We start from the raw sequence: 27853 nt of genomic DNA, 5'->3' as shown, positions 1-27853 counted from the left end.
TAAGGAATCAAAATTTAAAACTTGCATCACCATTGTAGTTCTGAGATATGTCAGCATCAATGCAAAAAATGCAATGATATAAAAAGATATTTTATACGTTGATGTATGTGAAATTTTACTGGATAAATCTGCTAATCATCTTATTCAGAGCTCATGCAAAATGTAGGAATGTGAATTTAGCGTCACAAATTTTTTCGTAAGGTTTGATTTTAAAGTGATCTGAAGTTCTAATTTAAAAAGGCACTGATGTCTCAATTTTTATTACAAGATGATTTGTATATAGAGATACTGTTTATCATTTCTAATTTTTCTTTTCATACCACAGAATGAGGAAAATATCTCAGGGATTACAAGCTTTCGGGAAGTGCTAGAAAAAATGCTGGTTATTGTTGTGTTACCAGTCAGAAACAGTCTTAGACGAGAAAATGAGCTCTTCTCTTCACACCTGGTTTCCAATACCTGTGGCCTTCTTGCTAGTATTGTGAGTGAACTTACAGCTTCTGCACTGGGATCTGAGGTAATAATGATTATGTAAAATTATCTTTGATATAAGTGTGTTACAATATTTGTACATTATGAGTGTAATATTTACTGTGGTAGCACTTAGTTTCTACCTGTGTGAAAATTTTTACTGGTTTTACTGCTGTTCCTCATATGTATAGGAAGTCTCTCTCAAATCACTAAAATATTTCTTTTTAAATTGTGTAATCACTCTCTATTATTGAAGTGTTGTTCACAATTAGCCATTTTTTTATGGCTGAAGAATACAATGCACCTTCCCCAAAATTACAGCAATTACTCTTTGGGTACAGAATTAATTTTCTGAGAATTTACAAATAATACTGTTCAGGTAGAGTTAAAATTAAATGTCATCTCTTTTAAAGGCGATTTGACCACGGCTTCTTCCTGCTCCTGAACACAAGCCAGATAGCTGTTACTGGCTGTTAAGGCATGCATCCTCCTTCCCTTCAACGCCCTCCACCAATTGGTCTTTTAATCACCATCACCTCTGCCACAAGGGCATTTTTTTTTCTCAAACTAAGTTTCTAATTACCAATATCAAGCCTTGCAGAAGGACTCCCCTAACCTTCTTTTGCTTCCTATCCTGCACAGTATTCATAAGGAACTGTTCAATTTCACCCCAATCTGATAAGGAGTGTTGAGGAAACCCAGAAGTGCCTCCATTTTGACAGACCCACCCACCCAGGGCTCCTTGGACCTCAGAGTGGAGCAACCTGGCCAGCGGATAACTCCAATTCATGGCCATGAGTTTACAGATTATATCCACTAATAGTAGAACCTTATTAATCAAGGAAGGTTCATATAATATTTAGATGAACTGTAATACAGATAACCATTGATATGATGGGTTAACAAGTGCCTTTTGAATACTTCATGACTACATATGGCATTTCAGTCATCCAGTGTAGCCTTTTATGAGTGCAACATTGTTACAGCTCCTCAGCCCAGGAGTCCCATTTGCCCATGCTCCAGCCCATAAAGTTCATCCAGTGGGCAGCTTGACTGACATCTTTAAACTGTCACCAACCTACTCTCCTCCCAGCCATGTCTCGAATGGCAGTATAGCCTACCCCAAGGGTATAAGCGAAGCTGTGGATTAACTTCCTCTCCAGTTCCTTCTTTCCACTGCATGGCCTGAGTCGGAAGACTCTTCTCTCACCAAAGCTGCTTCAGTCGTCTTATCTGTGTACATATATTGTAAATGGTTCTTAGTGTTTATAGTTTTTAGTGCTTTCCTAGTAGACTTTTTAAGTTGTATAGAGCATTTTTTCCCTGCCTTGGGGACTCTCCATGTTTTCTCCCCTTGGAAGAAGGACTGTGCACAGAGTTCCAAGGCTTAAGAACTGTCTCCCCTGCTCCTTCTTGGTCAGCAGTGACCACCAATGCTGCCTTTACTGCCTTAGAGAGGCTCATGTTTCTGCCACGTGCAGCATCTGCCACTCCTTCCCACCCCAAACTTGAGAAGGACAAGAGCTTCAACAGAGGAAGCACCTCATGGAAAAAGCCATGAGACCCCAATCAGATCTAGACCAGGAGGACCCCCCACATCACATACACAGTCCTCAGTCTGCAAGCAGTGCCCCTCCAAGCATGAGCTCTCAAGCTTTTCATGAGAGTGAGGGGCACTCTCACAAATGCAGGACCAGATCCCCTTCTAGATCTGATCCCAAAAGAAGAGATCCCTCTCTGACTCCCTCCAAATCAGCTGAGTCCTCATGCTTGGGCCCTAGAGACTTGGATCCGCCTAAATTTTTTGATCAGAAGGCTAAGGCAGTATCCATATCAATCTCTGAGAACTACGGGCAGTACGAAGGGCCTGCAGTGCTTTCCTCCCACTTACATGGTCCTGCCATATCTGAATAATTTCAGACAATATGATGACTGTCTTCTACATAAACAAACAGGGAGGAGCAAAATCCTTCTGTATAGAGGTGGTCCACTTATGGAACTGGTGTATCTGGAATTACTCCACCCTTTTAGTGATGTACCTCCTTCATGCACAAAACTCTCTGGCAGACAATTTCAGCAGACACATCTCCATAGACCACAAATGGGTGATTCACAATTCATTTTCATTGCACCTGTCGGGCAGGTGTCAGCAGTCTTACTGAATAGTTAGAACTGGGTTGAGGGCATCAGGGACCAAGGGTCAGAGCCAGGAGCTGGGAAGGGAATGCGGGGCTGGAGCAGGATAGGATCAGGGCTGGAGAAAGATAATAGCAGGCAGAGGCAAGAGTGGTCAAAGCTGAGGGCAAAAGCATTGAGTAGTTGGTGACCAGATGCTGCTGATATTAAAAGCAGGCCTGCTGGCTCTCTTCAGCCAATCAAACGGCAATCCTATCACAATTCAGTTGAGCTCATTAATCAGCCTGGAGGCTGGCCTAGCTAATCCTCAGGCTCAGCTGGAGTTGCTCGATCCTGATAGCAGTCAGGTGGCCCAGGCAATTCTGGTTTCTATACCTCCTGCAGATGTTCACCAGTCCTCCCATCAGCATCTAGCCCTTCCCAGATCTGCTGAATCAGGAGAATGGTGGGATCAGATTGTCTGGGTTCTCATATCTCTACATCACAGCCTGGTATTGGGATAAGCATCAGACCTACAGTGTTCATTTTCGGAGTCCAGTCGGACTGTTCTCAACCACAGCAGAAAAGACTCCACCAGAAAATGTTATCTAGCTTAATCAAGGCATTTCTCTTACTGAGCACAACATCATCTCTTCTCTCCAGAGACTCTGCAGGTATCTCTGGTATTGACTGCCTCCTCACTCTCAAGACAATCAGGTCTTTCTACTGGCTTGCAGTGGGTCCACTTAGCAGCAATCAGTGCCTTTCACCCTCTGGAGGAGGACTATTGTGTTTTTATTTACCAGCTTACAACCAGACTCCTAAAGGGCCTCACTAGGACCTTCCCAGCAGTAATGAAGCCCACATACCAATGGGACCTCAGTCTTGTATTCTCAGTACTTAGATTGTCCTTTGGACTGTTAGCTGCATGGTCAGTATCCCACCTCTCTATGAAGATCACCTTTCTTGTTGCCATCGTGTCACAGGAGGGTGAGTGAGCTGGGAACTCTCATAGCTGATCTTCAATACACCATGTTTCGTAAGGAAAAGGTTTCCTTTTGCCTCCACCTGAAAGTCATCCCTAAGGTAATCACCAAGTTTCATGTGAATTTGCCTACCAATATTCTTCAAAACCTCGTGCTTCCAGTGAGAAGAGACTTCATTCCCTTGACCTCTGAGGAGCTTTTAACAGTTTACCTGCAAAGAATGAAATTAATTAGGAAGTTGTCTATTTGTCACTATAGCGAGTGATGGGGGCAAGCATTATGTGCTCAAAGACTCTAGGTGGATCTCTGGCTGTATCAGCCTTTGGTATCAGTTAGCACATTTTCCTTCTCCAGACACCGTGAGATTCCATTCTAGAGCACAGGCAACTTCATTAGCATCTCTTCAGGAAGTACTTGTATTGGACATTTGTAAGGCATCCTTTGTGTTCCATCCAGAACTCCATGAAGTATTACACTTTAGTCCAAGCCTCTTCTGCAGATGTAGTCATCGGGGCAATAGTATTATACATCTATACTGCTGCATTCTTGTACCCCCTCCTAGTTGAATACTGCTTAGCAGTCACCCACATGTGCAATACACACAGGGACCAGCACTCAAGAAGAAAGAAGGTTACTTACCTGTCTTTGAGGAGGGTCTTTGAGATGTGTAGACCATATCTATATTCCACTACTCATCCTCCTTCCCCTCTGCTTGGGATTATATCTGATTTCACGATAGAGAAGAAACTGGGGAGGTGGTCGATCCGCACCTTCCCTTGTAACCTCGGTACTGAGCATGAGGATATCAGGGCACAGATGCAGACCCAACGGACACTACCTGCAAATTCTCCTTTCTCATGCACATAGAGAGCATCCATACCGTGTGTGGAGTACAGATAGGGACCACACACTCAAAGAAACTCCAGTTATAGGTAAGTAATTTTCCATTTAGTAGTACAACAGTACTTCCAGAATTTTGTCATATCCATTCTTAAAACAAAAGCTGCAAAAATCAGCTGAACTTTTTGATGCTTAAGAGTGAGTAAAGTGATTCATTTGATCTGCTAAGAGTGACAGAAGTGATACATGACATTACCATATTGTATATCTTTCCTTAAAAAGAAATTTCAAGCTAAATTTGCCATTTTAAAGTTTCTAAACTATTTCCTACCTAGTTTTGTTAAAAATATGTAGTCAGATATTTTAGACAAATTGAGAAAGAGATGCAGTTACTATAAATCTTTTTATTTTTAACTAAAGTTGCAATAAAGTCCTCTTTTGTGATGTCTCTGATGTTCTAATATCTGCTTTCTAAATTTACTAAGTTAAAAATATGTATATAATTGGGATAATTTTGCTTTCTTCCATTTAAAGCAAAGTATATTCTAGTTGTTGCTTACATTTATTTCTTTACAGGTTGATGGACTTAACTCCCTTCATTCTGTCAAATCCAGCACAAACCGGTTCACTAAAACAAGTCAGGGAAGAAGTTGGAATACCGGTAATGGGTCCCCTGATGCAATCTGTTTCTCTGTGGACAAACCTGGTGTAGTTGTTGTAGGGTTTTCTGTTTATGGAGGAGGAGGAATTCATGAATATGAGCTGGAGGTGTTAGTTGATGATGTAAGTATTGCACTTTAACATATATTATTTTTGTTTGTTTGTTTTTAAAGTAGGACGTGTATATTTTTACTCTCCAAGATATCAGTGCACCAATACAGTATGTTACGAACTTATATTAGTATTAATATTAGTAGCATTATTCAAAATAAAATCTTTAAACTCTTTGGATTTAATAAATACAATTATAGCACTAAAGAGAGAAGCTGTGGTAAAGAGAGGTCATATCCTTTCAGCTGAGTTTTATCAGTATATAGATAAGTTGTTTCCCACCTCAAGGGTTGGGAATGCCAGCCTATTCAGAGATGGGAAGTGTGGCGGAGGGAAATCTGAAACAGAATCGAAGTGAGAGTAAAGTTGTTTCCCTTCCTCCTTACAAATGTGCAGCTTTAACTATGAGTAAAGTAGCAGTTGGCTTCTGAAACGTGCCCTCCATCTTTCCCTGCTTTCTCAATTAACCCTAATATAACCATACACGGAAGAAGCTCACATGTGCATAATTGTGAGTCAGGTATTCCCTGAGAGAGAGAGGATGGTTTTTTGATTGCAATGATGGACTGGGACTCAGAAGTTTTGAGTTAATTCCCATCTGTGACATAGACTTCCTTTGTGACCTTGGGAAGTCACTTACAGCTTTATCCAAAGCCCACTGAAATAAATGGAAGTCCTACTGTATATTTCAATAGGCTTTGGATCAGGCTCTTAATCTCTCTGTGACTAATAACACCATCTATATAATGAGGGGTAATATTTCCTTTCACCCTTTGGTTTAGATTCTTAGATGTTCAGGACAGGGCTTGTCTCTTACCATGTGTTTGTACTAGCTTATTGCAGAATGGGTCCCTGATATGTTATGGCCTCAAGGTGTTACTGTACTACAAAAAATTAATCAGTAAATTACCCCAAGTTTTTGTTCTTTGCTCTTGTGGCACTCATCTCAGGTGCAAAAGCACATGTATTCATATATTCATGTATGTATTTGGGGGAGGGATAGCTCAGTGGTTTGAGCATTGGCCTGCTAAACCCAGGGTTGTGAGTTCAATCCTTGAGGGGGTCATTTAGGGATCTGGGGCAAAAAATGGGGGATTAGTCCTGCTTTGAGCAGGGGGTTGGACTAGATGACCACCTGAGGTCCCTTCCAACCCTGACATTCTATGATTCTATGTATTCTGGTCTCTGAATTTGTCCTTAGAAATTAGTTCCTACTCCATATGGCATGTAGCTTTCTGGTGAGTGAGAGAAGGGAGGAAAACACCTAGGAGAGTTTGGGGTTCTGTAGGACAGGAGAAACCAGAGGGAACCCCCAGAAGAAGGGAAACAAAAAATGGGGGATGGGGATAGAGGAGGAAATCTTTTTGAAAGCAATATATACAGATAAGAAAAAACAAAAGAGGAGGTAAAATAGCATAGACAGAAAATTGACCAAAAAAAGGCAAAAATATACGAGAGTCTGGTGTGAGGTTTGGTAGATGGAGAGATCACATTGGTAGATGCGCAGGTGAACGAGCCTCTGATAGTGTGGCACCATCATAGGGCCTAATCACATCAACCACGCCATCAGAGGCATGTTCACCTGTGCATTTACCAATGTGATATATGCTGTCATGTGCCAACAATGCCCCAACATTGGTCAGACTGGACAGTCTCTACGTAAAAGAATAAATGGACACAAATCAGACGTCAAGAATTATAATGTTCAAAAACCAGTCAGAGAACACTTCAGTCTCTTTGGTCACTCGATTACAGACCTAAAAGTGGCAATTCTTCAACAAAAAAAACTTCAAAAACAGACTCCTGAATTAGAATTAATTTGCAAACCGGATACAATTAACTTAGGCTTGAATAAAGACTGGGAGTGGATGTGTCATTACACAAAGTAAAACTATTGCCCCTTGTTTATTTCCCCTCCTACCGTTCTTGTAAAGTGCTGGAAATGGCCCACCTTGATTATCACTACAAAAGGCCCCCCCCCCCCCCCCCGCGCTCTCCTGCTAGTAATAGCTCACCTTTCCTGGTCACTCTTGTTACAGTCTGTATGGTAACACCCATTGTTTTATGTTCTCCGTGTATATAAAATCTCCCCACTTTTTTTTCCACTGTATGCATCCGATGAAGTGAGCTGTAGCTCACGAAAGCTTATGCTCTAATAAATTTGTTAGTGTCTAAGGTGCCACAAGTACTCGTTTTCTCTTTACTTTTTATGAGGAGAGCCTTAGGTTACATCTACATTACAAACTGCAGCAGTACGACTATACACTTGCGACACTGACAGAAGGGGTTTTTCTGTCACTGTAGTAAATCCACCCCCTTTAAAGGCAGTAGCTAGGTGAATGGAGGAATTGTTGTACTGACCTAGCTGCATCTACAGTGGAGATTAGGTTGACCTAACTAAATCGCACAGGGTGTGACATTTTTCATAGCCCTAAGTGACATAGCTAGGTTTACCTACGTTTTTGGTGTAAATGAGCTATTTATTTGCTGAAGGGTTTTTAACTCTTTAAAAACAGTGGTATTTGTGGTACACAGAGTTCTGACATAGTGCAATCTCTGTGCAGGAAAATGTAACTTTGAAAGTATTATTATTAGAATAAGTGCATAAGCTGAATAAATGGTTACATTTTGTACAAATTAAAAATTGATTTTATATTTCCTCAAACTAGAGTGATCATGCTGGAGATTCAACTCATTCCCATAGATGGACATCTTTAGAGTTAGTTAAAGGAACATACACCACAGATGATTCCCCCAATGACATATCTGAAATTAGACTTGACAAAGTTGTGCCTCTGAAGGTAAATAAAAGGAAAAGCTGTGTAATTCCCCATTTATTGTCAGTAAATGCTATGGATTTTTTATTTAAAAAAATTAAATATTAGACTTAAATTTGTGTTGAAAAATAGCTGTGGTTCTATTTCTTTTATAGATGTGACAAGTACATGCTTCATTTAAATTTATATTGTTTTGTTGAGAAATAAAAAACACAACATATCTAGAAAAAACTGTCATTTCATTAGCTACCCAATAAGTGTCAAGTTCAAATCTAAAATGAATGAAATTTTATTTTTGAGTGTCAGTGTTCAATAGAATATAACTTGTATACTAATTAAAATATAATAAATATTTTTAGATGCACAACATTTTTGCACATATATATGTAGGCAGCTAATTTTGCGGAGTTTCTAGTCAATGGGGTACGTTATCTTTTAGTTATTTTTTAAAAAAAAAGAAATAATACAGTTTACATCACTGTGAACAAAAACTTTGAGGGCAGACACTTCTGACTTTTACTAGATGCCACACTTTTTTCCACTTAAGGGAATACTCTAAAAATAAAATTGAGTTGAAAGTTAGTGTGTGTAAAATACTTTTCAGCCGTGTACTGTTTTTAATATAATTGAATCAAATTATATTAAGTAGAAATGTGCTTTCAACATGAATACTACAAACTATTATGAAACAAATTTTGTGTACCAGTCTAATGTTTGCTGTTTCTGGCTTTTGTTTTGAAGGAAAATGTGAAATATGCAGTCCGTCTGAGGAACTATGGAAGCCGCACTGCCAATGGAGATGGAGGAATGACCACAATCCAGTGTCCAGATGGTGTGACATTTACGTTCAGTACATGTAGTCTGAGCAGTAATGGTACAAACCAAACACGAGGACAAATTCCACAGATTCTTTATTACAGGTCTGTGAGCTCTCATGCTTGATTAAAAAATATTTTTCATAAAAACTTAACATAAATCCATTTGAGAATTCACAGGAACTAACAAATCTAAGTTAATTTTGTAGAGATAGCAGCTTTGGTTAGAACAGTATCTTGCTCTTCCAACTCAATTATGTTGTCTTTAGCTTTATTTTATTGAAAACAGTTGGCTTTCTGAATCATGATCTGTCCTTCTCACCCAGGACATTTGGGTTGTGCCTCTCTGCCATCAAATCTTGGAGGCAGTTTAGACTTGTCCATGAGGCTCTGGTGCAAGGCTACACTTCTGATCTCACTTCAGATTCTGAGCTCCACTCTGGCAAACTTTGTGGTAATTTAACTCTCCTGCTTTGTCCATTGTTATCCTGACTTTTAAAGCCAGATTTTGGAGCATCAGTAAGTGACATTTGTTCTTCCCTCTATCTTTCATGCAGGTTACACATTTTGAGGGGGATCATTCCTGGAATGGGATCACCCCCTGAGAACTTTTCCTCTATCTTGTACTTCCCCCACCTCTCAAAGAATCAGATTGTATATAGAAATGAGTCTGTTTATACAACTTCTGCCTCATTTGATTTAGAAGTTGAAAGGTGTGTAGAGAATGAGGCAGGGAACTGCAGGAAGAGAAAGTGGTTACGTCCATTGAATGCCACCCAAGAGAAGGCTCTGCCACAGACTTCTGTGTTACACTGGGAGAGTCACTAAAATTAAATTTTTTGCAGGTGGCTACTAACTCTGTTTCTCATTTTCTGGGTGGCCAACTTCAGACACCTAGGGCCTGATTTTGACAACATGTCAATATAGGAATTGTTGTCATTCCCACTGTGATAAATAGTTTAAGTTCTCTGCATCAGAATTAGGACTCCTGTGAGATAGTTGATGGGTCTGCACTTTCAGGGAGTAAAGGGAGAAGCTGAGGATAAGAACAGTGTATCAAAGCTAAATAATTTCTTTCTGTTATTGTTCGCTACAGAATATACTGGGGAGATACCTAGTCCAGACATAAAAAAGAAAAGGAGGACTTGTGACACCTTAGAGACTAACAAATTTATTTGAGCATAAGCTTTCATGAGCTACAGCTCACTTCATCAGATGCATTCAGTGGAAAATACAGTGGAGAGACGTGTTTTCTTACCAATTAATAAAAATGACATACTGTCAGTGATCGAAATTGTGGTAGAGGTGGTTCTGGAACAAACTGATAAAATAGCAACAAGTCTCCAGGAACAGATATTTATCCAAGATTTTGAAGGATCTGAGCATGAAGAAACTAAGCTGCCAACAAAATGATATAGTTCTATTAAAGATCAGCTACTACACTGAGAGATTGGAGGGTAGTAAATGCATCTAATTTTTAAATGTTAGTAAGTGATGTTACATAAGAATGTCCATACTGGCTCAGCCCAGTGGTCCATCTAGCCCAGTATCCTGTCTTCTGACAGTGGCCATTCCAGGTGCTTCAGAGGGAATAAACAGAACAGGTAATTTTCAAGTGATCCTGTTGTCCACTTCCAGCTTCTAGCAGTCAGAGGCGAGGGACATCCAGAGCTTGGGGTTGCATCCCTGACCATCTTGGCTAATAGCCATTGTTGAACCTCTTCTCCATGAACTTACCTAGTTCTTTTGTGACTCCTGTTATAGTTATGAATATGTTGAACAGCACTGGTCCCAGTACAGATCAATGTAGGACACCACTATTTACCTCTCTCCATTCTGAAAACTGACCATTTATTCCTACCCTTTGTTTCTTGTGTTTTAACCAGTTACTGAAACATGAGGGGACCTTCCCTCTTATCCCATGACCGCTTACTTTGCTTAAGAGCCTTTGGTGAGGGACCTTGTTAAAGGCTTTCTCAAAGTCCAAGTACATTATATCCACTGTATCATCCTTGTCCACGTATTTGTTGACCTCCTCAAAAAATTCTAATTGGCAATTCTGCTAGATTGGCTTGATTGCCCTTTATATAAGCCATGTTGACTCATATTGGTAATTTAAAAATTGAGCCTTATTTCCGTACTATATAAATTGGTTGAAACAAAATTATTTAATACCTAACTGAATATTGTATTATATGATATAGGGACAAAACAACACAGCTTCTGTAAACAAATGGAATAATTAAACCTATTCCTAGACACTGAGTTTTAAATTAACTGTACCACTTAAGAAAAAAGACCCAGACACTGTGGAAAACTCAATGAAAACATGTTTTCTCCTCAATGTTCTGTGCCAGATCAGACTCTAGTTTGGTTCCTCCTTTCAAGCAGATGGAGACAGTGCATATAGAAGTCTTTCTGGCTTATAAGCTCAGTTGTTCCTGTCTACAGCAAGTGATGAGTTCAGTACTTCACTATCACAAAGGATTGAAGAGAAAATAAGGGTCAGGGACCTCAAAAAACATGATGGGTCTGTGTGGCTGTCCTAGGCTATACTCAGGGACTTATGAAAACATTTGTTTTGCCTTTCTCAGCTTGCGGTCTGTTTGTTGAAGATTTCTGACTCTTGGATGATCAGGCCTAGGAAAGAATAGGCAAAATAGAGGACAAGATGTTGTCTACCAGAGACCCCTTAACAGCTAGGAAATCCAAGGAGAGCACAGGACAGGGGAGCATCCCTCTCACAAAAGCCACAGGTAGTGCTCTACTGAGCTAGTCAGTGAAAACAGTGGGAGTGTGGGGAGTTCTGGCATATCTCACCCTGGATCCAGGGACTAGGGATAGGTGAATTCCCCGTTCAAGAATCAGACTACCTTTCTAGTTATAGTAGTAGCCCTTGCTTCTCAGGGGTAGACTGCCTACACTCCTCTGTCCTAGCAGCATTTTTCTCTTGGTCAACCCACCCCTCACAAGAAAGGTTTCAGTCTGCCTACAATGGAGACAGCCCAGCAGCTGCACTTTGCTAACAGTCGCAGGGTGTCCAACTCAGACTCTGACTTCAGATTTAAGCTCTAACTTCAAAGGCTACAAATTGAAGTGAGACTAACCTAAGAAAAAGAGGGAGCATGGAACTGCTCCCCCTCAGGTATAGACGTCTCCCAAAGCCATCTTGGATGCACGGTAGTAAAATTCTAAGCATGTATTCAAGGACCATTGTTTCTGGTCCAAGACTGAGGTCCATAAAATCTTTGGGATGCACTTCCAACTGCTTTCTGCAGTCAAAATGACTTGAAGGTGGTGGCTAGAAAGCAGGAACCTGCAGAAGAGTCACCCCTGATGGTTGAGTCTATGGGTGGGAGCCTGTCAGGGAGGGAAGCCTATCTTTGAAATGTGGTAGCTCAGGTTAAATGGTTAAGTACCAGTTAGGTACAGACAGGCAACATGATCTTTGTTTGGTACATAAACTCTCAAGAAGTCCAAGAAGCAAGGACACAGCTAAGGAGGTGTTGAACTTGCTTTTGATGTGGGCAGAAAAAGAATAGAAAGATTGATCAGTTGGCACTGTTTGTAGAAAACTGAAAAATAGCATAGAAGGCTGTAACATCTCAGTATGCAGACATGGTAAATGTGGCAGCAGAGTCTCAGTTCTGGGATGCATTGACAGCACATCTCCTAATACATGGTTCCATTGTCAATGACTACAGAAAAAGATATGGTGATTTCAGTTTTGATGATCTCTCTGGAACAATGTACCACAGTACATCATGTGTTGGTTTGGCAAGTATTCTCTACTTGGTGTGACAATTGAAGGATTTACTCCAATACTGTAGTCCCCAGTGTTCTGGATATTTTTGGGGGTGGTCTGGATTTAGGAATAAGTTCTAGTTCACTGAAAATCCACTTGGCGGTAATTGTAACCTTACAGGATCCTTTAGATAAAATGCCATTAAGGGCATGTTCTGGTCATATGTTTCCATAAGACTCTGAAGAATCTGAGGCTGCTTTTCAGGTCACCAGTTACACTATGGAACTAGACTTGGTCCTGAACACGCTTGCCAAACTACCATTTGAGCCATTACAAAGAATTTTCTGTGGCCACTCTCACTTAAACTCCTGTCCTTGGTTGCCAAAAGTTCAGCCTCTTTCATTGTGTTTCATCAGGAGGAGGAAGTGCTTAGGACAGTTCCAGAAATTTGGCTGAAGGGTCTCTTTATTTTAACCCCAAATATAAATATTCCTCCTTTGTGTCCTAATCCAAGGAACAGTAAGGAACCAAGATTGTACTGTTAGTTTGTGATTGATCAGAACATTAAGAAGGTCCCAAGAGAACTCAGAAGTTCAGGGGGTCAAGGAGGCTTTCCTTCATGGAAAAAAGAATTTAAGAAGGGAAAAAGCAACGGCCAAATCTACCCTGTCTTATTGGATAAAATAACTCCCCAGTGAGGGTTACATCAGTAGCAGGAAGGAAGTCCCAGAATCACTCAAGAACTGCTTGTCAGAATTATTGGCATAAACATCTTTGCCGGTGTGAAGAAGTCACTTGGACATCACTCCATGCCTTTTTCAAACACTATTGTGTTGAAGAAGAGGCCCAGGCCTCTTCCAATGCAGTATTCAGAAGGAGCATCATATGTGGTGCATTGTGGGATGCTAGTCCCACGTAATGGTCTAGACTGATACTTTGGAAAATCTCAAGTGTCTTGGCTAGCATAGAGAGTCCAGGAGAGAATGGGACATTTTCCTTATCCGATGACTTCTCTTTGCGTTTGACAGTTGAGACCCTCCCCCTGTTCAGAGTCTGGATATAGTTTGTTTGGGTTTAAAATAGTGTGTGTTTAAAAATATCATATGACAGCTTTCAAAGTGTCTACTGAGCTGTCTAGCACCTTATGTGCATGACTGGAAAGGTTTTGTGTACTGCTCAATTAATTCATAGGGAGACACTATGTCCTAGCATAATCTTTTTCAAAGAAAAAAGTTATCTTGTAGGAAAATTTGCCCATCCAGGGCTGTTCATCATAAAATTATTCCGTCAGTTAAGAGGGAAAGACATTTCCTAAGGAAGTGCTATCACTAAAATTTCCATTATAGAAGTTTTATACATTCCTGTAGTGAATCTGATAGAATCTTTTGTTGGATTAGATGGACAATTGACCTAGTCCAGTATAGCAGTTAGGATGTTTCTGTGGTAGAAGATTTGAAGAAAGCATCTAAATAGAGGAATATATTTCAACTTTGATATACATTTTCTCTTCAAATCAAAATAAATTGATTCGGAAAGGTTTTTATGTAGCTGTCACTTTCAGTATTTCTTCCATGGTCTCTCACTACATGCAGTATTATTTATTTTGTTCATTTTTGTGCTGTTTCTTTATAAATGAATTGATTATCTTTGTGCAATTTAAAATAAGCCTCTGTCAAGATTTGCTTTAAATGTCAAGTGTATGTAATCATATCCTTTAAAGGTAAAATTTGATATTATGAACTCACTTTAACTTAATCCGCTATCCAGGAGTGAGTATGATGGAGATCTACAGTCACAGCTTTTAAGTAAAGCTAATGAAGAAGATAAAAACTGTAGCAGAGCTATTTCTGTTGTGAGTGCTGTGGTACGAGCTGCCAAAGACCTGTTACACAGGGCTCTTGCTGTAGATGGTAAGACTTTTTTTCTAATTGAAACTTAGTTTTATTCTTTGTCAACACGAATTAATGGTAGAGAGATCAGTGTCTCTACAGTATAGATAGTATTAACATAAAATTCTTCCCCCTCCTGACCCCCAGGAATATTCATCTACTGTCAACGGTGCTGGAGCCTTCCCAAAAGTGGGGGGCCTCCCCCCCCAAGACCCTGTCCACAGCCAAGCCAGAACAGGGTTGGGGAGCCCACCCACCTTGCTCCCAGGGAGTGGGGGGCCGAAAGAAGCCCTCTGCCCGCCCCCTGGAGCTCCTGCCTAGGACAAGTGGAGGGGTCCGTTCCCTGCAGCTGCCAGCACTGCTCTCCCCGACCCAACTCCATCTGGGGGAACTGCAGAGCCACAGCCCTGCCATGATAAGAGCCAGGCGGGCAGCTGTAGGGAACTGCGGCAGACCCTCAACTGAGGCTGCGCAGCCCATGTCCCTGTTCGCTGGGTCCCCTGCCTAGGGCAGGTTGAGGTTCTGCTGCGGTTCCCCACAGCTGCCCAGGCTTTCCGGCTGGGCTCCACGCTGGCCTGGTTGGAGGGTGGGGCCTCACAGGGAAGAGAAGGGGAAGGGGGCAAGGTCTGCCCCAGTGAAAAATGGATGGGCCATGACCCACACTTTCAAAAAGTGGGAGGGCCCTGATCCCCTCCCACCCTCCCCTCGTTCTGGTGCCACTGCCTACTGTATACAGCATGCTTTTAATTACCGTGTTTATCAGCAAAACTGTTGAAGATAATGTATTTGAGCATTTTCACAATAAATCCCCATTTTTAGGAGGTTATCATTTGGTCTTAAATAATTTAGTGTTGTTTGGGCTGCTACTTCAGAATAAGGATTAATTGACTCTAAAATATTAGACCATGTTTTAGAAATTTGTTGTAGATTTTATTTTTGAATTTAACAGTTTTTATACCTTTAGTAGTAATATTTGACAGAATACTTTTTCTGCTCTAACAAATGAAGCTTTTTATAAAGTGAATGTTTTAAATGGGGATTTTACCTTAAAATGAATTTTGCAGGCTCTTAAGTTGACTCTGAAACAGGGTGTGCTTTATGATGAAAATAATTTATACTGAAAATGCATCAGTGTAAACATAAGTTTTTACTCTATAAACCATTACTATACAGTTGGCAAAACAGAAGAATTTAATTTTGTCAGAGCTATAATACATTCATTATAAAGAATGATATCTAAGTATTGTAATTATCTTTGTTTAGCTGAAGACATTCCAGAATTGCTCAGCTCTTCCAGTCTGTTTTCAATGCTGCTTCCCCTTATAATAGCCTACATAGGACCAGTAGCAGCAGCTATTCCCAAGGTATGTTCTTCAGTAGCCTGTACAGATGATTTTTAAAATGCTGTATAAGAGATGGCTGTGGTCTGAAAGGCACTTTTGTGTTTGTGTATACTTGTGAATTCCTGATTCACCTTAGAACACTTGACACATTAAAGGCTGCCTCAGAAGTGTTAGGGTTTTTCAGCCATGGTAACAAGAATTGCCTATAGGCACTTTCTCTACCCTTACCTTTCTCTACTGTTGTCTCAGAATATTACTTATGATCTAAAAGACCAATTTATAGCAATGTTTTCATAGCCACTTTTTCATAGATTCATAGAAATGTAGTGCTGGAAGGGACCTCAAGAAGTCAGTAAATCCAGCCCCCTGTGCTGAGGCAGGACCAACTAAATAAACCTAGACCATCTCTGACAAGTGTTTGTTCATCCTGTTCTTAAAAATCGCCATTGATGGGGATTCCACAGCTTCCCTTGGAAGCTTATTCTAGAGCTTAACTACCCTTATAGTTAGGTTTTCCTCATATCTACCCTAAATCTCCCTTGCTGCAGATTAGGCCCATTACTTCTTGTCCTACCTTCAGGGTCCCCCTCAGTCTCAAAATTAAACATGTCCAGCTTTTTTAACCTCACTTTGTACCCCAACCCCAGTTCATTCACTAACTCAGCATTTAGATTCGTCGTCGTCTTCTCCTTCTTCTCTAACAGCATTTTCCAACTGCCTCCCCTTCTGAAGTCATCCAAGCCCCTTCCCCAGCTTGAGCTATTCTCCAATGAGCTGTTCCCTTCCCAGGTCAGCATTCCATGCTGCTGCATCACAGCTGCAGGCCCTAATAGCATGTCAATAACTCAAACCTGTAGCAGGTGCTAGTGCTCTGGTCATGGTTACTACACAGTGAACAATTGATAACTACTCTCTGACTACGATAGTTCACCCAGTTCTGCATGCACCTTATAGTAATTTCATCTAGACCGCATTTCCCTAGTTTGCTTATGAGAGTGTTATGTGGGACTGTGTCAAAAGCCTTACTGAAATCAAGATTATCACGTCTATTGCTTCTCCCAGTCAACTAGGCCAGTAACCCTGTCAAAGAAAGGAGTTATGATTGGTTTGGCATGATTTGTTCTTGACAAATCCCTGTTCACTATTCCTTATAGCAGGTTTCAGAGTAGCAGCCATGTTAGTCTGTATTCGCAAAAAGAAAAGGAGTACTTGTGGCACCTTAGAGACTAACCAATTTATTTGAGCATAAGCTTTCGTGAGCTACAGCTCACTTCATCGGATGCATTCAGTGGAAAATACAGTAAGGAGATATATATATACACACAGAACATGAAAAAATGGGTGTTATCATACACACTGTAAGGAGAGTGATCACTTAAGATGAGCTATTACCAGCAGGAGAGCGGGGGCATTATGCTCTAGGTCAGCGGTTCTCAAACTGTGGGTTGCGACCCCATTTTAATAGGGTCCCCAGAGCTGGCTTAGACTTTCTGTGGCCCGGGAGCAAAGCCCGAGGGCTTCAGCCCTCGGCATCGGGACTCAGGTCCCCTGGCTGGGGCTGAAGCCCTTGGGCTTTAGCTTTGGCTCCCCTTCCACAGGGCGGCTTGGGTTGGCTCAGGCTTCGGTCCCCACTCCTGGGGTCGTGTAGTAATTTTTATTGTCCAAAGGAGGTCACAGTGCAGTGAAGTTTGAGAACCCCTGCTCTAGGTGCTTACAAATGGATTGTTTAATAATTAATAAATAATCTTTCCAGGTGTTGGAAGATAGGCTGACTGGTCTGTAATTCTCCAGGTCCTCTTTGTTCCCCCTTTTTAAAAATAGGTACTATGTTTGCCTTTCTCCAGTTCTCTGGGACAGACTGTAACTGTCCTCCATGAGTTCTCAAAGATAATTGCTAATGGTTCCAAGATTGTCTCAGCTAGTTCTTTAAGTACCCTATGATAAATTTCATCAGGACCTGACTACTTGAATACTCTCTTTTTAATTTCTGCTGTTATAACATCTTCAGTCCACATGGCTGTAACTTGCAGCCTCAACACTAATTTTACCAAAAAATAACACAAGATTCTTTAAGATGGACGCTTTCCATCTTCTGCAGTCCATTGGTCACCCCAAAGTAACAAAAATGAGGCTTATTGATAGAATTTGATATTTCATCATTCACAAATTAAGCAATAGCCTCATGGGATTTAATTGTTTGCTTTAAAATGTTAACATTGCTGTGATTCTGGATCTTGAAATGGGATTTCTTTGTTTTAAAGAGAGACTTTCCCGTTTTTTTGTGTGAAAATAACTTTGTTTCTGGCTGGGTGAAATCTGTGCCCCTCTTTAGAAAATTCATATGTGAGGGTGATTCTCTATTCATCCATTTGAGGGGGGGGTTGTTCCCCAGTTTGGTAACTTTTGTGGCCTATGTTGATGATTGATCATCTGCATATTGCTGTGAATGGACATTGCACTATAGTTTGGAAGGTCAGTGGCAGATGTGGATGGCCCTTCTCTGAAGTGGGCTTAAAATCTAGAAACATAGGTTTAAAGTTAATTTTACATTGTTTATAGATATGTTAAACCCAATTGGAGGAGAGGGACATATTTCATGTTTAATTATGCTCAATGGCAGGGATACAAATTCAAGACTTTTTATGCCCCTAAATTCACAATAGTTAATGTCTGTAGGAGGTTTGCATAGGGATCATGGGGAAAATACAGCATTTATGTAGTAACTAAACTTTTATTTACTATTTATTCAGTGTCTTATTTTCTAGGGCTGTCAATTAATCGCAGTTAACATAAACGATTAACTCAAAACAAATTAACTCGATTAAAAATTATTTGCGGTTAATCACACTGTTAATAATAGAATACCAATTGAAATTTATTATAAATATTTTTGGATGTTTTTCTACATTTTCAAATATATTGATTTCAATTACAACAGAGTACAAAGTGTACAGTGCTCACTTTATATTATCATTTTTATTGCAAATGTTTGCACTGTAAAAAAGATAAAAGAAATAGTATTTTCAAATCACCTCATACAAGTACTGTTGTGCGATCTCTTTATAGTGAAAGTGCAATATAAGAAATGTGGATTTTTTTTACAAACTGTACTCAAAAACAAAGCAATGTAAAACTTTAGAGCCTACAAGTCCACTCAGTCCTACTTCTTGTTCAGCCAATTGCTAAGACAAACAAATTAGTTTACATTTATGGGAGATAATGTAATAATGCCTGCTTCTGATTTATAGTGTCATCTGAAAGTGAGAACAGGTGTTTGCATGGCACTCTTGTAGCCCGTGTTGCAAGGTAACTATGTGTCAGATATGCTAAACATTTGTGTGCCCCTTCGTGCTTTGGCTACCATTCCAGAGGACATGCTTCCATGCTGATGCTGCTCATTAAAAAAAGAATGCATTAATTAAATTTGTGACTGAACTGCTTGGGAGAGAATTGTATGTCTCCTGCTCTGTGGTTTTGCCCGCATTCTACCATGTATTTCGTGTTATGGCTGTCTCGGATGATAACCCAGTACATGTGAATCAATTTAAGAACACTTTCACCACAGATTTGGCAAAACGCAAAGAAGGTACCAATGTGCGATTTCTAAAGATAGCTACAGCACTTGACCCAAGGTTTAAGAATCTGAAGTGCCTTCTAAAATCTGAGTGGGATGAGGTGTGGAACATGCTGTCAGAAATTGTAAAAGAGCAACACTGATGCAGAAACTACAGAACCTGAACCACCAAAAAAGAAAATCAACCTTCTGTTGGTGGCATCTGACTTGATGATGAAAATGAATGTGCATCTGTCTGCATGCTTTGGGATCATTATCAAGCAGAGCCCATCATCAGCATGGAAGCATGTCCTCTGGAATGGTGGCCAAAGCACGAAGGGGAGGAGGGTGTGGGGTTGTTTTTTTTTTTTTTTTTTTTTTTAAGTAAACCAAATTACATGACTGAACATTGGTAGTGTTAATGTTGAGACTATTCAAAACAAGTACTATAGAGAACTATAGGCTTTTTGACTTTTTTCTTCCCAATATCATATAATATGTTATCTTCTACTGTGTCATGCTGCAGGTTGCTGTTGAAGTCTTTGGCCTAGTACAGCAGTTACTTCCCTCTGTAGCTGTTTTGAATCAGAAGTATGCCCCTCCTTCCTTTAATCCCAATCAGTCTACAGACAGCACCACAGGAAACCAACCTGAACAAGGGCTCTCAGCTGGTACTACCTCTAATCACTATGCTGTCATAGAAAGTGAACACCCTTATAAACCAGCTTGTGTTACCCACTATAAGGTAAGGACCATTTCTGTGTCTGTATGCAATTTTTAATATCATAAATTCAAATTATGCATAGATTTTTTTTTTTAAGAACATCTCTAAAGTTGTTACCTAGTTTGTCTCTATGCTGTGAGTATACAGCGTTTGCACTGTTGTTTGATTTTATATATATGAATCTCATGCTATAATGAGTTATGTACTTGTTCTGAGGCAACTGATGCAAAGCTGTACATAACCTAAGTCTTTTAGTTAAATTCTCATTTTGTATACGCATTTTTAACAGTTGCTATAACTCAGTTTCCTGATGTTTTCACTGTTGTAACATACTATCTGATTTATTTTCTGTTCAGCAGTGACGGTCTTTTTGGATGGTTTCTTCAACAGTGTAAAGTTTTATTTCTTGTTATGAATCAAAATAAACAAAGGATAGTTTAATATATGTCACATTTTCAAAGTTTAAAGGAACAACGCTAGATAGTTGTGTAATGCTGTGCTTTGACTGAAGCACCTTCCTTGTGAGCTCCTGGCAAACTCCTGCCTATTCATGAACCTAACAAATAATACCCCACAAGTTTGCTCTCATAGAGAAAGATAGTCCAAATGCGTATCCCCAACATTCTTATTGAGTGCTAAAATGTACTCTTATGAAATCTGATATCAGAGCTTTGAGTGTAAGTATAGTTAGCTCTAGGCAAGGGGAGACCCCCGATGCTGTAGCACCACCAGTTTGTTTTGTTGGCCAGGAGATCTGGCAGTTGAAATTATTCGTGAAGTCTCCTCGAATCTGACCACCATGTAGGATGCAGAATTCTCAAGAGGTTAAGTCCTGCCTGTAGTTTTCAATAAATCATATTCATTTCTAGAGTTGATGCGTTTCATAGTGAAGTCAAAACTGTGAAGCAGAAGGTTGCAAGTACTGAATCAATACGAGCTGCAATTCATTCATATCTGCTGCTCTTGAAAATAAGGAGCTCTATTTAGAGAGCAAGGCAGCTGATGCAGAAAACAGAAATAATCACCTGAGCTTTAACCTCTCTGGGCTTCCTAAAGGAGTTGAGTTTCTGACCCTGTAATATTTTCTCCATACATGGAACCCCCGAAGTTCCAGACAACATACAAAGAAATCTCTTAATTAGTATGAGTTAAAATTAATATAAAAGGGTTCATTTAAGAAACTTAGCACACTGTCAGATCTTTTTTGTCTCCGATGATCTCAATAACATTTTAGCGTACTCCTTCAAACATTGCCAATAGATGATTTATTAGGTTACATTTCAGGAAATGATACCGAAATTAAACTAACTTATTAGTAATTGTTATAATTTGTTGAGTTACTTCTAATGTTACAACAGCCCCATTTAAGATCAACCTGATCATCAGCTTTCCTCTACAGTTAATTTGCATGCTTAATTCTGTTGATTGAAATGACTCAGTGATGAGGAATTCTGTACATATGTGTAAAGAGTTCCTTGGTAGAATACTAGGTCCTCAGCTCTCGCTTGTCTTGAAGTTCTGTAGCTACATGCTGACATACTAAGGGTCTGATTCACCAGTATGCTTCAGTTACTTTGTACTGTTTTAGGAGAGCACAAAACAGCCAAAGCATACCACTGAATCTGTCCTTAAAAGTTAATACTCAAAAAGTTATCTAAGATTGATACTATATATGTTCAACTCTGGTGGCATTCTCTTTGGGTCTCTTGTTTAGTGTTTATATATGAAACTGATTGAAAAATAAATCCTGGACAAAAACCATTTAAACCATTTAATATTGACCGTGCCGATCAGTAGTTTTAAGGGGAAAAAAACATTCTGTGGATATTGTAATTATCCCAAGACAAACATTACAAACCCGAGAAATTTGGACTTTAAGGTTAAGATGAAAAGAAGTCCAAAGAACAAGGCATGGAATTGCATAGGTAAGGCACTCACATGAAGTAAACTGTAGGTAAGGCCATCACATAAAGTAAAGATTAGCCTGATTTTTAAAGAGATTACTCTGAGACAAAAAACATTAAATCCATTAATCATAATTGTGTGGTTATTGCATGGAATATTGCATGGTAAAGCAGGAATAAGTGGCAGAGGGACTTAAAATGATGACAAGAAGCTTATGCTTGATTTGGTTGAGAATGGGGGAGCCATTAGAGCAATGCAAAAAGAAGGGGGAAATGGTCTGGAAAATGGGTAACTAAGATGAATCTGTGTACAAAAGATTGTTCTCGTGCCTCCTTCTTTTGGATTTCTTTTCAAGGATGATTGGAATCTAATAAGGAGAACCGAAATTGCAGACTAGTTTCCCACAGTCCCCAGAAGTCAGTCATTTGCTTCTATTGTTTTAGATAAAAATAACCTGTGTTTTTTTTGAGTACTTATCTACATGTGTGTCACTTCTGGTGTGCATGTGCCAGAGATTGGAATATGTTAGCCAGTGGTGTCCGTTGGGCCATGCCTGTTCCTTTCATGCCTTTTAGCACCCTCTCCCCCCCCAAGAACATAAAGGGGGTGGCACAACCAGCCAACTCTCATTTCCTTTTCACTGCCTGTGGCTGAGACATGGCGCTGACTTAGCAGTTTTTGGTCTCTTGTACTTCTGCTCCCACTTTTCCCAATTTATTGTAAATAGCTGTCCTTAGGATAGGATAGTTTTAATGTAGTTTAAGACAGTTGACAGGAATCTTATTGTGTCTTAGTGTAGGATTTAGTTCAGGCAAGTTCTTTTCATTCAGCCAGTACCAGGAGTCAGCCTTAGAGATGGTCAAAAATCTCTTGGCTTCAAAATATTGTTCATTGTATGAGGCAGCTCTACCCCCAACCATAGACATTCTACATGCTTATTTTGCCCTGGGGACGAGCACATTAAAGACAAATGTACTTTGTAATGTACTAGTAACGAACTGCTGAATCCAAGGAGGCAAGATTTAAAACTTATCTCCTGGATAAATTCATGAGACCTGCCTCTGGTCCAGAGAGGCAGGATCCATCTGGTTTGGAGTAATCTTCAGTTAGAATGCTTCTGTTACGTCCTCATCTTCCAGGACTATCTCTGTCCCTGTGAGGCATTTTCTTGCGGCTTCCATGGCTGCTCCTTCCTCACATGTTGAGAGAGGTAAATCCCTGCTCAACTTCTCTAAGGTCTCTAAGGAGCATACGAGTGGGTCTCCCACTAAAAGTTTTTTGGGAGTACAAAAAAAAAGGGACAAATCTCTCTGTTTCTGCTAATAAAGACACTTCAAGGCTGAGTCATAGTGCCCAAAAGGACTTAACTGTTGCTCACTGCTTGGTACCACCCCAGGGCCTTCTCATACTAGTAGGCATCACTTACACTTCAGCACCAGTAGTTATGGTATCAACTATATAGGCACTGTTGAATTTGGTACTGACCCTTTCAGCTTCTGTTTTGGCACTGATGCAATTGGTACTGATGTTTTTTATATCAGAGATTTGACTCTGTCCTTTTGCTTTCTTTGTCCATATCGGGTTTATCTCCAGCACTATCTAAAAGGCTCCAGCACAACATAATTCTCAGATCCCAATCAAGTCTGCTGCTCCATTTGAGGGAGATCACTCCTTTCTCTTTTCTGCTGTGGACATAAGTGGGGGTGGTTCCACCCTCCAACGGTCCCTTTTTTATGACCCATATATTTCAGACAGACGTCCCAAGGATGGGGGTCAGGGTAGCTTAGGGAAGGACCCCCTGCCTGCTATATCCGCCTCCCACTCTTTATCCCTATATATCCTCCTCCTGGCCTTATTGGGCACTGTGGTCTGTTTAGCACTCTAGAAGACAGTAATCTACCTGAAGTATAACAAGTCAGACCTCCATCCCTGCAGCAGCCATCTACCATCAGCAGCAATAACAGTCTGTCCATATGTTTTATACAGATGTTTCAGGCCATTGGTGAATTACCTCATCATCAAACAAGATTGTTGAGATATGGGTATAGTAATGTATCTTTCTTTCATACCTCAAAATCCAGCTCTCGATCTACATGATCTATATTCCCATTCAGCAAGCACAAAGGCAATATCTCTGTTTTGTAGTTGGTAACTCACATTAGTAATACAAAGTGTTCCATTTTGGATTATCAACATCTGTATAGCAGTAACAGCAGCCCACCTCTGAATTGGCTAGCTCATGGAAAATCTCCTCAGCAGGTAACAATCAATATATACTGTACCTATTGTTGAGGTTGGGACTAAAAATAAACAAAACAAATAACATTTAATTTCTACACAGAAAATAGAATCTATTGTAGCTCTCATAGACTCCTTTATGGTGGAGGTGTGTCTGCCTCAAACCAGATTCAACAAGTGTCTACGATCACCCAGCCCCGGCAGACTCCTGAGATGACCCTGAGGACACATCTGCATTTGCTAGGCCATATAGCCTCATGGACGTTTGTGATTCCCTGTCCCAGCTTCATCTAAGTTGTCATCCGAGGATAGCTGAAGTCTTTTTATCATTTCAGTTTGCACAGCTTAGACATGCAGATCCAAACTGGTGGAAGGACGTTCAGCAAGTATGTCAGGGTGTTCCTTTCTCCCTGCCATTTCCTGTAAAGTATATAGTGACCCATGCCTTGATGATCAGATGGGGAGAGCATTTGAATGCCCTCACAGTATAAGGTTGGCAGTCCAAAGAGGAGGCTTGTCTGCATAGCAACATCCTAGAGCTCAGAGCAGTACGTCTGGCTTGTATGGCTTTTCTGACTCACATCAAGGCCCAAAACATCCAAAGAGTGATGGTCAATACCACTTCAATGTTCTATATCAACAAGCAAGGAGGTGCCAGATCTACTCCCTTATGCAGAGAAACTATTGTGCTGTGGAATTGGTGTATCCACCACTGGATAATCAGAAATTAATCTGACAGGTCTTCATGACATATTGGCAGATCATCTGAGCAGACACTTGCACAAAGAACCACTTCATACAGGACCTCAAGTGGTTGATAGAAGACTCTGTCATCAAGTCAGTATTCAGGCATTAGGGCTTCCCCATGCAGGTTTGTTTACAATCAGAGGAAATAAGAAATGCAAGTTTCTGCTCTAGAAGAGTTTGAGCCCTGGTTTGAAGGCGGATGCTTTTCTGATTCCATGGAATGACAGTCTCTATTATGCCTATCCTGTAATCCCATTAAGACCTTGCAATTTGAGGAAAACCAATCAGGATTCTGCATTAGTCATTCTCCTAACTCCAGCCTGGCCAAGGCAGTATTCATTTCCAAATCTTCAGACTTTATCCAAATATCATTTCCTCTTTTGCCAGACTTGGTCAGTCAGAACAACTGAAGCACACTTCATCCAGATCTTGCCTCTCTCTATCTCATGGCCTGGAAGCTCTCTAGTTAAAAGATATGGAGAAAACTTGCTGTATGGATGTGCAGAATATCTTGATTCAGAGTAGAAAAGATCCTAGTAGGTTTGTTTGTTCTGCAAAATGGAAGTGCTTTTCTAGTGGTTAGCCTAGCGTAACCTCTCCCTATCAAAGACAGAGATCCCTCATATTCTTGAATATTGACTGTCTTTGAAAATATCTGGATTATCTATATATTCTCTGTTTGTTTGGCATCCATTTCTGCTCATCATCAATTGACTCAGGGTCATGTTTTTTTCTCATCATCCCGTGATCATGTTTCTTTGAGGACTCCTTCAGGTATTTTCTACAATCCGAGGACCAGCCCTGTCCTTGGATCTTAGTATCATCCTTAGGTTCCAATGCAGAGCCAATTGAACAATTATGACCACACATTTGTTAGATCGTCTTTCCCTGAAGATGGCTTTTCTTGTGACAATTGCCTTGTCATGAGTGGGTCAACTTCAAGACCTTATAGCTGGTCCTCCTTATTTGATCTTTCTCAGAGATAATTAAGGTGTGGTCTAAGTTTCTCTGAAACTCAAATTTTCATTTGATCCAATACATTAATTTGCCTGTCTCTCCTCTTCCCCCCCCCCCCCACCAAAAAAAAGTTGATCAAAAGGTGTAGCCAGCCTGCACCCTTTAGATGTTGTCCACGTTCTAGTATTGTATTTACCCAGAACAAAATCATCAAGAGATAAGTAACTTTCCTTTATCTTTCAGTACTTGACCATTTTTAAATTTTAAGTTTAAAGTAAGATACTTAAACCAAAATTAATGAGAAGTTGTACAATGATTTTTGTGTTTCGTTTTCTGACTAATATTTGTTTTAGGTGACTTTCCCAGAATGCGTCAGGTGGATGACAATAGAATTTGATGCTCAGTGTGGCACAGCTCAATCAGAGGATGTCCTTCGCTTGCTAATTCCTGTCAGAATTCTCCAGAACTCAGGATTTGGACAAAAGCAAACTTCTGTTCATGAAAATCTTAATTCATGGATTGAATTAAAGAAATTTTCAGGCACATCTGGATGGCCTACCATGGTTTTAGTGTTGCCAGGTAAAAAGAGTTTATAAATTGCCTGTTTCAATAAAATGGAGGGTTTGGGAGTATAACTAACAAAAGTGAACTTAAATTATAGTAATTTCCAGAGAAATAAACTTTACTTAGTCATCAAAAGTCTAATTTTGACTATCTTAAATAATGAAACTGAATTATCCAGTTTAGTTTTTAGAATATAAAGCTGAGGAGAAGCCAGGATGAGTGGAAAGGTGGGCCAGTTATAGCAATTGGTTGGATATCATGGAGTAATTATTTGCTTTCTTCTATGTGGGATAGATATGTAGATTGTTCAAGTGTTTGTTCTACCAGTTATTTTTAAAGGCTAACTTTCATGTTTATTTTTGTGATACAAAAGTGGGTGAAAAAGGAGGAATTCACATAGATTTATTTTATGTTAATTTAATTGTTTCCTCTTAGGAAATGAAGCACTCTTTTCACTGGAGACTGCATCAGACTACGTGAAAGATGAAAAGGCCTGTTTCTATGGCTTCAAGTGTTTTGCAATTGGATATGAATTTAGTCCAGGATCTGATGAGGTGAGAATAAGTGAAGCTACTAAAATTACACCAAATAAATGTGCTTTTCTAAAGGCAAATTATTTTATACAGCCCTTCCCTAGTCACATTTTTGCCTACATATTAGCAAAATGATATTTTAAAATGGTCTCAACATATTTTTTGAACTGTAGTTGTATGGAGATTCATTGTTTCATGCCTTTTTGTCCAGCTGCATGTGCATTATCCTACTGTACAAGGGTTCTCAAACTTTAACAGTTGGAACAGTCTATGGATATGTAAGGCATTATAAAATTCTATTATTGATTAAAAAATATATATTCATTGCATCAAAACTAGTCTGTATCTCCTGTAATTCTATCCAAGACATATGCCCCGATTCCATTATGCTGAGATATTCAAAATCTAGGAATGCTCTATAATAATTTATTAATCTGCAAGTACATTTTATTAGCATAGGTCATTGTAGGAACAGAGTCTTCTATTCTTTTTCCATCATTGGTCAGTACCAGACCCTTCAGAAGATAGTATACAAACCCCTAAAATAGAAAATAATGCGGTAAGATGCTTATTGAGAGAAGTTTCTTTCAAACACTAGGTGTTGTCTGATGTTATGAAGAATGAAGATTAATATTCCTTATAAAATTTTATCTTAGTGTAATTACAGATACTTTAAATCTCTGAAAAAAGAACTGGAGTACTTGTGGCACCTTAGAGACTAACAAATTTATTTGAGCATAAGCTTTCTTGGGCTAAAGCCCACTTCATTGGATACATGCAGTGGAAAATAGAGTAGGACGATTTTATATACACAGAGAACATGAAACAATGGGTGTTACCATACACACTATAACGAGAGTGATCAGTTAAGGTGAGCTAT

At 39.8% G+C, this 27853-nt stretch overlaps 1 protein-coding gene across 12 annotated transcripts in view; it reads left to right on the top strand.

Annotated features, from left to right (window-relative positions):
* The window catches only part of MYCBP2 (MYC binding protein 2), a 409657-nt gene that overhangs the window by 196391 nt on the left and 185413 nt on the right, over window positions 1–27853 (top strand). For all 12 annotated transcript variants that reach the window (XM_074962231.1, XM_074962238.1, XM_074962204.1 and 9 more), the window contains 9 exons: window positions 326–517; window positions 4989–5195; window positions 7853–7984; window positions 8702–8880; window positions 14288–14430; window positions 15673–15773; window positions 19832–20050; window positions 26230–26455; window positions 26876–26994. In XM_074962231.1, the coding sequence (XP_074818332.1) occupies window positions 326–517; window positions 4989–5195; window positions 7853–7984; window positions 8702–8880; window positions 14288–14430; window positions 15673–15773; window positions 19832–20050; window positions 26230–26455; window positions 26876–26994 (1518 nt within the window). The remainder of the gene's footprint in view (window positions 1–325; window positions 518–4988; window positions 5196–7852; window positions 7985–8701; window positions 8881–14287; window positions 14431–15672; window positions 15774–19831; window positions 20051–26229; window positions 26456–26875; window positions 26995–27853) is intronic.

The sequence above is a fragment of the Natator depressus genome, chromosome 1 (genome assembly GCF_965152275.1).
Source record: "Natator depressus isolate rNatDep1 chromosome 1, rNatDep2.hap1, whole genome shotgun sequence".
Lineage (NCBI taxonomy): Eukaryota > Metazoa > Chordata > Testudines > Cheloniidae > Natator > Natator depressus.
The sequence above is the reverse complement of the archived record's forward strand: the minus strand, read 5'-3'. Positions and strand labels throughout refer to the sequence as shown.